Raw genomic sequence first — 14,504 nt, forward strand, 5'->3', positions numbered from 1 at the left:
GTATATTCTGGGCTGTTCAGGTCATTGCAGTTCTTTCTCCACATGAAGACTTTTTTTTTTTTTTTTTTTTAACATTTTTTTACTTGATAGAGGGAAGTGGTCTGCTCTTTTCTGCTTTTTAATGATTAATTCTGTTTATGGTTAACTGTGGTTTCATGAAAAGAGACCCTTCAAATTTCGTCTTCCTGTTGGTGAGAATTGCTTACATGTGACCCAGTAGACAGATTTGCCCATTTGACATGGCCTTTTTAAGGACAAAGGATGAATCTGAAGTAAATATTTGATCATTCTCTTTTTCACCCAGATTAGACAATTTTGATGTATACAGCTGCAGTGGTTTTCAAACTAGTCCTGGTTCAAAGGTTTCCCTTTAACCATCTGTAGGGCAAATCATCAGGCAAGTCGGTTAAACTTTGCTGATGCTCAGATTATTCTAAAGTGAGACGGGGTGGGATTAGAACCATGTTTCCCGAAGTGTAGCAGATCCATGACTTTGGTTGGTACATGGCCATGGCAATAAATAATATTGAACCACATAATGAGAGACTCACTACCTTTTCAGTTGCATTTCAGTCCTTGTGACTGAGTCGTCAAGTGGGAAATTTTAGTTTGGGGGGAGCAGGTATCTCACACCTCTCCAACTCCTGCTACTTTCCATTTTTAAGTAACAGCATTCAGAACCTCCGTTTCAGAATCTCCGACAAGCAAAAGTAGCCAGCTAGAATCCAGCAATGTGGTTTTGTTTTCAGTCTCGTATTTAGTTTTATGGTCGCTCTGTTTTTCACAAGTGATATTGCTTTTCTAGTTTTAGTCATAATATACTTTCTTTTCAAGTAAATGTATTCAAGTAAAAAAAAGTGAGTCAGTTTTTAAAATAGTGTTAAGTAAACAATAGTTCAAGATTATAGCAAAATTCCCAAGGTGTGCATAAATAAAAGAGAGATTGGGAAATAGCAGATTTGAATATCTTTAATGTCCCTCCCTTAATTCTGTGAGTTTCTGTGTCGGACAAGAAGGAAAATATCTTATGCAAGTTGATGCATTAACCAAAGCCCAGCGGGCAGTCCTCTCCCTCCTACACACAGATAAACGCGCAGGGACTCCCGTGAAGTAACACAGATAGCACTGGGCCAACTCCTCAGTTTCACGCCTTTGGTTCCCATCTCATTTTGGGAAACAGAAGCTGTGAGCACGTTGACCACTATTCTGGCTCGTTGGCCCGGAGCCATTCTTTGGCGTCAAGGATCGTTTCCATGGGCACATGGAGGTGAAAGTAGCACGATCAATTTGAAGATCCAGATCACTTTGAAAGAAGGAGGAAGTCCCAGATCTTGACTAGCAGCAAAGCTATCCCAGATGGTATGGCTCTTAGTGTGGTAAGCAGAGCGGGCCAGTGAGGATGAGGCACACTTACAGACCATTGGCCTGCCCAAGAATGGGGCTCTGGAGTTTGGAGCCTTTAGGAAGCCCTTTTGATGGTCAGCAATCTCAGGTAGAGACTCACTTAAATAGCCCCCAACCTGGTGGTGTTCAAGTGCCCACAAGGACTGTGAAACCAAATGGGAGTGTGTTTAATGAGCACAGTCTGGGGCCTGGGCTTCAGGAACCCTCAGGAGCAAGGGTGACCCCTGCGTGCCATCCTCTGTGTCTGTCCAGGTTCGCTATTGCAACTCCCTGGATGAGGAAGAGAAGAGGGAGCTGAAGCTCTTCAGCAACCAGCGGAAACGTGAAAACCTGGGTCGTGGCAATGTCAGGCCCTTCCCGGTCACCATGACAGGAGCGATCTGTGAACAGGTGAGCGTGGATTCCCAGGCGTGCCGAGGGGATTGCTCTGGCATCCTTTCACTCATTCATTCAACAGTTATGCTACTGAGAACCTACTTTGTAGGCCTGGGGGATACAGCCGTGAACGAAAGATTTGAAAGCTTTATCTTGCCCTTGTAAGGAGTTCTGTTCTAGGGGAGAAGTCAGACAGTAACATAAATAAGATAGAAAAAATTCAGTGGGGAAGGGGGTTAGTGTTGGGAGTGTGCAGTGGTTGCAATGTTCAGTAAAGTGACTGGGAAGGCCCTGCAAAGACATGCAGGAACTGAGGGGGAGTGAGTCATGCAGATGGTGGAATGGTGGGGGGTGGCTAAGGGAACAACAAGTTCAAAGGCCCTGTGGCAGGAGCCATTTCTGTTCTGTTTGAGGAACAGCAGGTTGGCAAGTGTGGCAGGGCAGAGGGGATAAAGAAGAGAGTGAGTAGATGAAGTCAGGTTTCACAGAGGCCACTGGAAGGAGATAGGGAGCCATTGGAAGGATTTGAGCAGAGGAATGACATGATGGAATTACATCTCAAAATGAGTCCTCTAGAAAGTGGAATTTGCCTGGACCATGGGTCAGCCTCTTTCCCAGGGTCATCCCAGGACCAGTGCCATTTAAACAGGTGGTAAATGGTCATCTCCTTGGATTTGAGGGTTCTTTAGCACAGTGCATGAAGCCCCCTGCGTTCTTTCTAGGACCTCACTGAGTCGAAAGTCTGGATTTGTTTTTTCTTCGACTCTCCTGTAGAGTGCTCCGGGCATGGTGGAGGAGGGTTTTCAAGAAAGCAGGGTGGGAATCCAGCCTGCCTGGGTTCACCCTGCCCCACCTCTTGACCTCCAAAGCCTTCTGGTGCTGATGGTCATATTTTGGACACATCTATTAGCCCTGCTGCTAAGAGAGTAGCCCCATCTAACTCCTTAAGTGCTTTGGGGACCCATTCACATACTGAAAATATGTGAACTGGATTGATGAAGAGAAGGCAAGATACTACCTGAGTGGAGGGGATACCATTTGGGGGCCCTTTTTGGGGATTTCAGAGGGATAGTGGGGGAAGGCTCAGGTGGATGGAATGGAGATGCTACTTAACAGGGGAGCCAAAGGACCACAGATTTGACAGTGGGATGGGGTCTTCATCCTTGACACCTGCCCCTGAGGTGTAGGTGGTCAGAGGTTAAGATGTGAGATTCTGTGTGCTCAGTTCAGGGCCTCTGCCACTCTCGGGTCATTCTTGACCAGTCCAGGCGGACTTCCCTGAGACAATGGGAAGGTTGGGTGTTTCATGGGCAGGTGTCAAGAGTGGCATGGAGGAGTGCCGAGAGCCTGGAGGCAGAAAGACATAAGATTGACTCATGTTTCTGCCAGATGGCAGTGACCATGTTACTTTTCCTCATGGTTTTGCTGCAAAATGGGGATAACAAATGCCTAGGTCATAGAATCATGGTAAGGATTCAGTGGGATTCCGTGTTGTTAAAGTAATTAAACACGGAGGCCATTGGACTGGGGTGGCTCTAATGCCTCGGTAACCTGTATCAGCAGAACAAAACCTAAACCAGTCAGGGTAGTGGAATCCGAGAAAATGAAACTGAACAACCAATCTCAAGCAGCCAACCAGGCTTTCCCAAATAAGGGGATGGCTTAATCTCTAGTCCCTGAAATACTTTCCTCACTTTGCTTCCATGTCTTCTCTATAAAAATCTCTCCCTGGGTTCGTGTCCTTGGAGTGCTCCCAACCACCTTCAGTTTGATGCTTGCAGCCCAATTCGAATCAGTGTTGGAGCAAATCAACTGGAAAACTTGAGTGTGCCTCAGTTTCTCTTTTAGAAGTATGCATACCTCAGCTACCAACGTTAGCACGAAAGGCAGAGGTAGCACTTTGCGTAATGTAATGTCTTTCTTATGTCTGGCCACTCGCATGAATGAGGCCCCAGAGACTATTCCATGAGACCTTGACTTTATTTTCTATGAAGCATCACAACCCTTCTGATGGCCAAGGTGTGGGAAAGGTTTGGAGGTCTCTTTTCTCCTCCTTGGATGTTGCCCCCAGAGCTCAGCCACTCATGTGGAGCCGTAGTGCTGGCCCCTCAGGCCAACACCGTGGTCAGCAGGGAGCCTCCCCCTGGACCTGTTGTTTCACATTTTACTCCTCCCTCAAAGACGGCACTGTATTCATTTTATCCCAAGTGCAGCTGGAAGCGTGGGTCATCAGGGACTCTGCCTTGTTCCTTTCTGGGGAGGGGAAGGAACTTTGGAAATGAGTGAGAAGCTCAGGAAGGGGAGAAAGAAGAAGCCCTTTCCATAGTCTGGCTTTAGGAGTGGTACCTTTTCAATCGGGACTGTGTAAAAAGAGGGTAGGGGAAGTAGGCCAAAAGCATCCCTGAAAGGCTTCTAGAGAAGATGGTTAAAGGTGAGCATATTTTTATGAACCCACTCCCCTACCATCCAAAGTGCAGACCTCCACGTCCTCCCAGAGGCCCTCCAAACCCCCTCCCCACTCACCCATCACCCAAACCCTGCACAGCCCACTCTTTCTAGCAGTAGTCCTGGCTGGGCCTCGGGAGGGAGTTGGCAGTATCTAAAAGATAATGAGACCTCCTGCTGGCAGACTTTTCCTTTCTCTCCCACCTTTGGGATTGCTGATTTTCTCAGTGACAGGGTCTTCCTCATGTTGGCCCTAGGAGGGGCAGTGGGGGAAGGACAAGAAGACCCTGCCTGCCTGTGTGTAGAGCAGGTGGCACAGTAACTGACTTGCAAGTCAGCGCTCGGTCACCAGCTAGCGATGCCGGTGCTGGTCATGTATCCTTCCTGCGTGGCGCTGAGAGACGGGGCGCCGGTGTTCCTCCTCCTGACGTTTCTGTTCGCCTCGCAGTGCGGAGGCCAGATCAACGGCGGGGACATTGCTGTGTTTGCATCGCGCGCCGGACACGGTGTCTGCTGGCACCCACCCTGCTTTATCTGCACTGTCTGCAACGAGCTCCTGGTGGATTTGATCTACTTTTACCAAGATGGGAAGATATACTGTGGCAGGCACCATGCGGAGTGCCTGAAGCCGCGCTGCGCAGCCTGCGACGAGGTCAGAGTCCGCACCGCTCCCTGGGTTACACCATAGCCAGCACGTTGTCCTGTGGTTCCTGTGTGGAAGAAAACCATAGGCCACTCCCCTCCCCTCTTATATTAACCCTTTCAAAAATGAAGCCCCACCATCCCTCGTTGCTAGAATGTCCAGGACTGTGACCTGCTTTACTGAATGTGACAGTCTCATGGACCGCTAGGTGGGAAGACAGTTTCTAGGGCTGAGGACATTTCCAGGGGCACTAGGTCAGTTCAGAATTCTAAAAACAAACAAAAAAAGGCTTTGTGCAACTTGAGATTTCAGCCCAAATCCCAGGAAGTAATCATCATCAGTAATGGTGTGTCATTTATCTTAAAATCTTGGGTTTCCTGAGATTCGATGGGACAGTTTGGTTTGAGAAGACAAGAAAATGGGTAGCATGATTTGATTCTCCCACAGTTTACAAAAGGTCTGATGAGGGTTCAGGGGGCAGATGGCTACTCTGTCTGTATACCCCTGCCCCACACTCTCAAGAGGTACTTGAATTTGCTTTTCTGAGTAAGAAAGCAGTCCGGACACAAGGTTCATACCTGGTGTTTTCTCCCAGCAGAAGCAAGGTGTGATCTGGGAGTTGAAAGATAGAAAACCTGGTTTAACTTAAAAGTTGGGGGCAGAAAGGAGAATGTTCTAAACCTGACCGATTTTATGGGACAAATTAGGAGAAAGATCTTGGACAGGTGTTTCTTTGTGCATAAAGTAGGTTTTTGGTTCTTTCTGACCCTATAACCAGCAATGTGGGACCCTGAAAATAACACTCCTCTTTTTCATCCAGAGGCCACTATTACCATGGGCATTTCTTCCTTAAAAGCCGCCAATCAGAGACTCACTCTTCTAGGAGGAAGTTAATTGGCCTTATCTAACCTGGATTCTAATGCTACCAGTGATATTCAAAAGAGACCCTCTGGGCAGGTAGTTGGTCCAGTTCTAGTGATTCTGGGCAGCCCCTTTACCTTCCTGCCTCAGTTTCCACATCTGGAAATTGGTTCTCATGATACTTCATGTTATCTAATGGCAAATAGAATAGGATGATTAAAGTGTTTTGAAATTTTTGCTTATTGAGATCTTATTCATACAGCATAAGATTTAACCCTTTGAACGTGTACAATTCAGTGGTTTTTAGTGTATTCACAGAGTTGGACAACCATCACTACTGCCTAATTCCAGATCATTTTCATCATGGAAAAAGAAACACCAGGTCCATTAGCAGTCATTCCCCTTTTCCCCTCCCTCTAGCCCCTGGCAACCAGTAATCTAGTCTCTGTCCCCATGAATTTACGTATTCCAGACACTTCATATAAGTGGATTCATGCAGCATATGACCTTTTGTGTCTGGCTCTGTTCACTTAGCACAGTGTTTTTGAGGTTAACCCGAGTTCCAGCATGTATCAGTACTTTCCTTTTCATGGCTGAATAATAACCAGTTGTGTGTATACATCACATTTTGTCTAGCCATTTATTAATTGATAGACATTTACATTGTTTTCACTTTTTGACTATTATGTACAATGCTGCTATGAATATTGATATACAAGTTTTTGTGTGGACATATATTTTCTGTTCTCTTGAGTATATACCTAGGAGTGGAATTGATGGGTCATATGGTAGTTCTGTGTTTAACTTTATGAGGGAATCTAAACTGTTGTCAAGAGGAGCTACACCATTTTACATTCCCACTATCAATGAATGAAGATTCCATTTTCTCACATTCTCCTCAATTCTTGTCTGTCTTTTTCATTATGGTCACCTTAGTTGGTATGAAGTGACATCATGTGGTGGTTTTGATTGGCTTTTCCTTAATGGCTTATAATGTTGAGCATTTTTTTAATGTATTTATTTGCTATTTGCATATCTTCTTTTTGGGAGAAATGTCTAGTCAAATCTTTTGCCTGTTTTTTCACTTGGGTGATTTTTCTTTTTCGTGCAGCTTTGTAAGGGTTGTTTATATATTCTGGATACTAGTCCCTTATCAGATATGTGAATTGCAAGTATTTTCTCCCATTCTGTAGTTATATTTTCACTTTCTTGATGATGTCCTTTGAAGCATGAAGGTTTTTTATTTCAGTGAAATCCAACTTCTATTTTTTCTTTTGTTGTCTATGCTTTTAGTAGTCATAGCTAAGAAACCATTGCCTGATTGCCTGATCCAAGTTCATGAAAGTTTACACCTGTGTTTTCTTCTAAACATTTTATAGTTTTTTTCCTCTTACATTTAGGTCTTTGATCCCTTTTGAGTTAATTTTTATATGTGGTGTGAGGTAGGGGTTCAGATCCATCCTTTTGCATGTGACTATTCCGTGGTCCCAGATAGATTTGTTGAAGAGACTGTTCTTTCTTCCATCGAATGTCCTTGTCACCCTTGTCAGTAATCAATTGGCCATAAATGCTTGAGCTTATTTCTGCCTTGATTACTGTAGTCTGCAGTAAGCTCTTAAACCTGTGCTTTGAAACTGTAAAAAACTCTGTCTTAGGAGTCAAAACACAAATGCTTCTGAGGGCTAGACAGTTATCGTAAATGAAGGTGACTCATTTCAAGGTAACAGTGAGTGGTGAAAAAAATGACAAGCTACAGAACTCATCACTCATCTGAAAGCAGCGACCCCTCTTATTGTTGCCATGCAAGAATGTGTAGCACACATTGCCAAACATTGTATTTTCAAAAGAGAAACCAGGATTCCAGGTGTTTATATGACATTTCTCATTTTAAAAAAATATTGTATATAAGCCAGATTAAATCGACATGGCCAAAGTGCCCATGAGCTGTCAGTTTTTAGTCCTGCTTTATATTCTTTAGGGTAGAATGTTCTTTGTCTTTATGCAACGTGGTTAAATTAATCACCGGCCAGGCCAGAAACTGTTTAATTGTGCTTTAGGCAGATCCACATGTGGGAACTGATATAGATAGAGAATAAACCTACACATATAGATTTTCTGTTTAATAATCGGTGGACAGGACCTATTTTCCTACCCTTCCAGTTTGGGGCCCTCATAGCTTTCCTCCTTTAAAGCATATTTTCATGGCTGGCTCTTATCTACTGACCATTTGGCTTCTCCATCTCCAGATCATCTTTGCAGACGAATGCACAGAAGCTGAGGGGCGACACTGGCACATGAAACACTTCTGCTGCTTCGAATGCGAGACAGTGCTGGGCGGCCAGCGTTACATCATGAAGGAGGGAAGGCCCTACTGCTGCCACTGCTTCGAGTCCTTGTACGCAGAATATTGCGACACCTGTGCCCAGCACATAGGTGAGGCAACTCTTGGTGCTCAGCTTGCTCCTACTCTGAATGGATCTGCTTTGTGTCTGGTATAGTTAGAATCCCTTTGGTTGCAAGTGATAGAAACCCAACTGACACTACCTTAAGTGACAAAGGAAATTTCTTGGTTCACAGTACCAGAAAAGCCAAGAAGGAAATTGTTTTCAGTTAAGGATGGCTCAAGGATTCAAAGTCTGGTTCTTTTTTTCCCCTCTGTGTCTCAGCTCAGCTTGCTTTCTCTTGGCATCATTTGGAAGCAAGCTGCCTTCGCAAGGTGGCCAAGATGACCCCCCAGCTACCCTTAGTCTTAGCACTGGTATTCTCTAAAAGGATGGGATCGTGTTTTTTCCAATATCCAAGTCAGGTCCTCCAAATAGGAATGCTGTAGCCCCTCATTTGGTCATCTGTTCCACCCTGGAAAGAAAAGAATAGGGAGTTCCCATTGGTCTGCCTGAATCATAGACCCACCCCCAAGGTATACGGTCCCACTACCAAAGGGAGGAAGAGAGGTCTCAGAGGAAAATATGAGGGGAAAATATAAACAGATGTCTTCCACAGCCTCCTCGGAAAACCTCGGGGGTCAGCAGAGGGAGGAAACAAAGCAGTCCTCGTGGTGGGAAGAGATAGTCAAGGAAACCAAATGGTTTCTGGCATGCATGTCTTTAAAAAGAAATCAGCAAAAGCTGACCCAGCCAAAAACAAAGTGAGAGAACCTCAAATAGCTCAGAAGCTATAAACTCCCCAAAGAAGTGGCAGATATGAGATGGTGAAAATCATTTTCCCTTTTCAAGTAACTGATTTGTTCAGCCCTTCAACGCTATTCCTGATCATGCTGCATCTGTAGCTTCTTATTCAGCTTTCCTGTTCTGGCACCTTGAGAATGAGCTGCCCTTTAAAAAGAAAATAAGAAGTTGGCAGCAGATGAATGTCTTTGAGACCAGCAGCCTGATCTTCCTGTGGCTTGTGCAATTCCAAGAAATCTGCTCGGAGGCTGCCAGCTTCTCACCTGTAGTTGGGAGATACGGAGATAATCAGTTTGAGAGCCTGTTGTGCCCCGCTTGGAGGCATCTGCTGTATGCTTAGTGGTCCTTTGTCGTTGAGTCCATCCCCTGGACTCAGGCCCACTTCTGTGGAGCCCTTCTGCGCTGGAGTCCCTGCCAGGCCCAGGGTGGAGCCTTGCTGTGCCAACCTTGGTCCAGCAGCGTTCCCTTCTGGGGGCTGGAGTGTTGCGAAAATCCCCTTTCCCCAACCCCTAAAAACCTCCCCCTCTCACAGCCTGATGCATTTCTCACGGGGTCAAAGAGGTTAAACAGACATACTTCCCTTTACTCTTAAGAGCTAGGAAATGAGCTTGATTTGGACAGGTGGTGGGGCAGGTGAGGAAGGGCGAGGGGTGGGACTCGATCAGGAGAAATGGTGTGAGGTGCTGACCCAGCACTGCTCACTGTGGCTTCTGGGTCTGCAGGGAGGTGCCTGCTCAGCTGAGAGAGGCGGAGTATGGACAACTTACCTATGGCAACCATACCCCCTGCTTGTTAGTATTTCTATTTCTTCTGTCCCTTTCCATTGAGGCTTAAAAGCCCCTCCAGAAACTGCCACTTAGAATTTTTGCTCAGTAGCTTGGACGAGAGAAAATATGTCACCGCAGCACGTACACCTCAGAAGTTCCCTGTTTTCTTCTGTTTCTGTCTTCTTTTTGGCTTTGATTGTCACTCCCTTCTCCTTCCCTCTGAAAACCATAAAAAGGCATCAGTGCTTTATCAGAAAAGGGGCCACTGTGGCCTGCAGTGTTATCACTGCTGTGGTTAAAATGCTGTCCCTGATTCTTCTTTTCCCAAATCCACTTTTCTGTACAACATACTTTTCTTGCAACAGAGAAAGGGTATGCTCTGTATATCACACAGACCGCAGTGTCTGGGTGCTTTGCTCTGACCGTATTATCCAAATATTCCCTATTTATACAGCCACTCAGTGCAGACCCTACCGCAGGAAGCCGTTGCCAGGGCAACGGTACTTTTGCCGGCTCACAGCAGAGTAAACAGTCCTATAAACATACCGAGGCTGTAGCAGCAGTAGACACATACACCCTCAGAGAAGTACTTAAAGGGCTTAGGGAGGGAATAAAAAAGGAACGCTTAGATGTGGAACGGCCGAGCCCTTTTCCAGATGTTTAGAGTTCAGGAGCAGTTCAGAGCACCATCTGACATCGTTGATGTTTATCAGGGACCACGTTTCACTGCCTGCTGGGCCGCTTTGGAACATGCCTCCCCCTCCACTCTCCCTACTGCGGCCCGGCCTTCTGTGAGGCCCCCACCCCCAGAACTAGGCCCCCGCTGCCGCATCTGAGTACGTTTCCTCGCAGGAGCACAGGGAGGCAGCTGGTGGAGCAACAGCTCCTAGGAACTGGACTTGCTGCACACCTCTGACAGGCAGTGGATAAGGCTGCAGCTGCTTGGGATGCTGTGCGGAGTTGGGGCTCACAGTGAGGACCCAGGGCAGCTGGGATGTCTGTGGAAGCTCTCTGGAGGAGGGGGAACAGGGGAGAGGGCAGGGAAGACCGAGCCAGCCTCGGAGTTCTTTCTTGGACAGCATCCAGGTAGCAGCCCTCAGAGCAGAGAGGGAGACAGGCACTGAGACCGAATAAAAACTCAAGAAGAGGGCTGGGAGGAGTTAGCAGAGCATCCACTGCATCTTAACTCAGTTCTCAAGCAGCCCTCTGGAGTAAGTACTGTTATTATCCCTGTTTTATTGTGGAGAAGACTCAGGCACAGAGACATGAAGCCACTTGCCTAGGGTCACACAGCCCAACAGCAGCCCAGCCAAGATTGGAACCAAGCTGACGGGCTTCAGCACGTTTGCGACCCGCTGGCATGGCATGGAGCTGCGATTTGAACTTGCGTTTGTCCGAGTCCTGATGCCTCACTCTTAAGTAGCGGGGAGTTGGGGCTGCCCGTGCTGCCTGCGCCTGCTTCCCCCGGCAGCCTGACGGAGGAGGACATGCCTTTGGAGCCCCAGCTTTGGGCCTGCTGTCTCGAGCCCCTCCCCTGCCAGTTCTCACTCCTCCTGGGAATGCGGTGCTGAAAGGGAGTTGATTCAGTGTCCCTCTGATCTTGGAGTGACCCTTGTGGTCGCTCCTGTCCTGCTAAAAATCCTCTCTTGGTCCTTAGGGCCTGACTCCTGAATAAACAGAGACCCCTTAGTTCAGGGAGGAGCTCCTAGGAGAAGAATTTACCTTATGCTTCTCTCTCCCTGGGCTCCAGGGACATAAAGGGAAGTGAGGGGTACACAGGGAGGGCCCGGAGAGGCTGCCGTGCCATTTGCCTTTTGTTCTTGCCCTTCTCCTTTCCCCTGTTTCTTGTTCACAGCCTCTGTAGACAATTATCTAGAGGTTACTCTTGGAAAGTTCAGACTCAGGGCTCTCAGCCACCAAAGGTGAAGGCATTGATCGCTAGACATCAGGATTCTTGCAGAGGTCCCTTCCCATCCCACAGTCACTGCTGGGTCTGCATTTTCAGCAGGCTCTTCCTACGGGAGGTTGGGAGGTAGGTCCCACAGCTCTCGGCTCCCATTCTGCCCGTTTAGCAACTGCTGTCAAAAGAGAGTCTCCTGGGCTTCCCTGGTGGCGCAGTGGTTGAGAGTCCGCCTGCCGATGCGGGGGACACGGGTTCGTGCCCCGGTCCGGGAAGATCCCACATGCCGCGGAGCGGCTGGGCCCGTGAGCCATGGCCGCTGAGCCTGCGCGTCCGGAGCCTGTGCTCCGCAACGGGAGAGGCCACAACAGTGAGAGGCCCGCGTACCGCAAAAAAAAAAAAAAGAGAGTTTCCCTGTGTCGCTCTCTTAGCAACAGTGCCAGGTGACTCTCCCTTTGGCCCGATGCAGGTCAGGTGCCCACCCTTGAACTAGTAACTGGGCTGGGAGATACGGTGTTTATACTGGCCAGTGCTGGTCCAGGTGTGGCTTTAGCCCTGCCCAAAGCTCATGGCCCAAGGGTGGCAGGGAGATGGTGTCCCCCAGGGAAGTTAAGCCCTGTAACCAGGAGAGGGCAGAAGAGACTGTGAGACACAAGAGGGGCTATGGGAGGTTCCCAGAAGCAGGTGTAACAATATTATGTAAACGAGACACAGCCTGGGCACGGGACAGAAGTTACGCAAAAGATATGCAGGCTTATGGTGAGGTGATGTCTTGGACAGACTACATCCAAGTTTTTCCTTACCATGAGCTGAAGTCCATTTTTTCCTTTCCACTAAACTGCTAAAGTAATTACCCTTTGGAATGCCAGGCACTGGTGATGGAATTCAATTCATTCATCCATTACACACGTGAAGAGCCCCTGTGACGTACCAGGCCATGTTCCTGGAGATAGCCCAGAAACTTCATCGTACAGCTTCACTTTTAGTAATTAACACATGCACATATGTAGTGGCTCAATGTCAAGCAGTATCCATGCTGTGAAGAAAATACAGCAGGTAAGGGTGGAGAGTGGTGGAGAGTAGCTTTTAGGGTGGACAGGAAGACTTCTCCATGAAGCTGCCATTTGAGCAGACCCCTAAGTAGACTGAAAGAGATGATTATCGAAGTCACAGTTAGGAACAAGACTTCCTGGGTATAGATCTCGTCTATGATTCCTAGCTCCTTTACATTAAGCAAATTATTTAACCTCCTCTGCCTCTGTTTTCTCCTCTGAAAAATGGACGTCATACAGTTGACAGGTTAAGTGAGTTTACATATACGTAAAGCATTTAAAGCAGTGCTTCTCACACCCTAGTATCATTATTGCTGTTTATCTGGAGGAATGTGCCCCAGGCGGAAGGATTCATGGACAGGCCATTTGCATTTAGTTTCTCTGCACTCAGAGCAAATGAGTTAAGAAGGACCTGACTGGGTGGAACAAAGGGGCTGACCTAAGAGGACATGACTACTATTTACACAGGGGCCTGATCGTTGATTTATTGACATTTTATTCTGCTGCATCTGGAAGCCTGAGCCAAACCAGGGTGCTGTGTGTTGTATGTCATCACATAATAACTGAGCAGCTCGTCAGCCTCTTCCATGTCTCTTCTTTTCCCAGGAATCGACCAAGGTCAAATGACCTACGACGGCCAACACTGGCATGCCACTGAGACCTGTTTCTGCTGTGCTCACTGCAAGAAGTCCCTCCTGGGGCGGCCATTCCTCCCCAAGCAAGGCCAGATCTTCTGCTCACGGGCCTGCAGTGCCGGGGAGGACCCCAATGGCTCTGACTCTTCCGATTCAGCCTTCCAGAATGCCCGGGCCAAGGAGTCCCGGCGCAGCGCCAAAATCGGCAAGAACAAGGCCAAGACAGAGGAGCCCGTGCTGAGCCAGCACAGCCAGCTGCAGGTGAGCTCCAACCGGCTGTCGGCCGACGTGGACCCCCTGTCGCTGCAGATGGACCTGCTCAGCCTGTCCAGCCAGACACCCAGCCTCAACCGGGACCCCATCTGGAGGAGCCGGGACGAGCCGTACCATTACGGGAACAAGATGGAGCAGAACCAGTCGCAGAGCCCCTTGCAGCTTCTCAGCCAGTGCAACATCAGAACTTCCTACAGTCCGGGAGGGCAAGGGGCCGGGGCCCAGCCCGACATGTGGGCCAAGCACTTCAGCAACCCCAAAAGGAGCTCATCACTGGCCATGAAGGGGCACGGTGGCAGCTTCATCAAGGAATGCCGAGAAGACTATTACCCGGGAAGGCTGAGGTCCCAGGAGAGCTACAGTGATATGTCCAGCCAGAGCTTCAGTGAAAACCGAGGCAGCATCCAAGTCCCCAAATATGAGGAGGAGGAGGAAGAGGAAGGGGGCCTGTCCGCTCAGCAGTGTCGGACCCGTCATCCAATCAGTTCACTGAAATATACCGAGGACATGACGCCCACAGAGCAGACCCCGCGGGGCTCCATGGAATCGCTGGCCCTGTCTAACACAACAGGTGAGTTCTGTTTACCTGGAACACAGCGAGCGGACTCTCGGGGTGACCTGATGCCAGTCCTCAAGATTTTTGCGCATTGTGCCCGCCATGTGCTCTCATCCACCGGGTCATTGAGGAAGGTGAACCCAGGTGTCGATGGCTTCTGTCTTTGAGTGGATTCCCTTTAAGCAGAGCCTGAGGCAGGGATTAGGGTGCCTGTGATGTGTTGAGGACATGCTCCCAAGGAAGGGGAGTGAGAGAAACAGGCTAGGATTGGGGGAGGAGCCAAGTGAAGAATGGTGTCTGGGCTGCAGTCTAGCTTCAGCCTGAGCCCACAGGGGGCTCTGGAGGATGAGTTGTACCACACAGTTGGTTGCTTCTTGGGACAAAGGGGCTGACGTTTTGCATCACCAT

General features: G+C 48.2%; 1 protein-coding gene across 5 annotated transcripts in view; it reads left to right on the forward strand.

Annotated features, from left to right (window-relative positions):
* The window catches only part of PRICKLE2 (prickle planar cell polarity protein 2), a 345,342-nt gene that overhangs the window by 282,142 nt on the left and 48,696 nt on the right, over nt 1-14,504 (forward strand). For all 5 annotated transcript variants that reach the window (XR_014295598.1, XM_082639435.1, XM_082639438.1 and 2 more), the window contains 4 exons: nt 1,657-1,794; nt 4,673-4,876; nt 7,975-8,161; nt 13,239-14,111. Coding sequence is in view for 4 of the 5 variants with exons in the window: in XM_082639435.1 (XP_082495561.1) it covers nt 1,657-1,794; nt 4,673-4,876; nt 7,975-8,161; nt 13,239-14,111 (1,402 nt within the window). In the remaining variant the exon portion in view is untranslated. The remainder of the gene's footprint in view (nt 1-1,656; nt 1,795-4,672; nt 4,877-7,974; nt 8,162-13,238; nt 14,112-14,504) is intronic.

Source organism: Mesoplodon mirus (genome assembly GCF_964341445.2).
Source record: "Mesoplodon mirus genome assembly, chromosome: 12".
NCBI lineage: Eukaryota > Metazoa > Chordata > Mammalia > Artiodactyla > Ziphiidae > Mesoplodon > Mesoplodon mirus.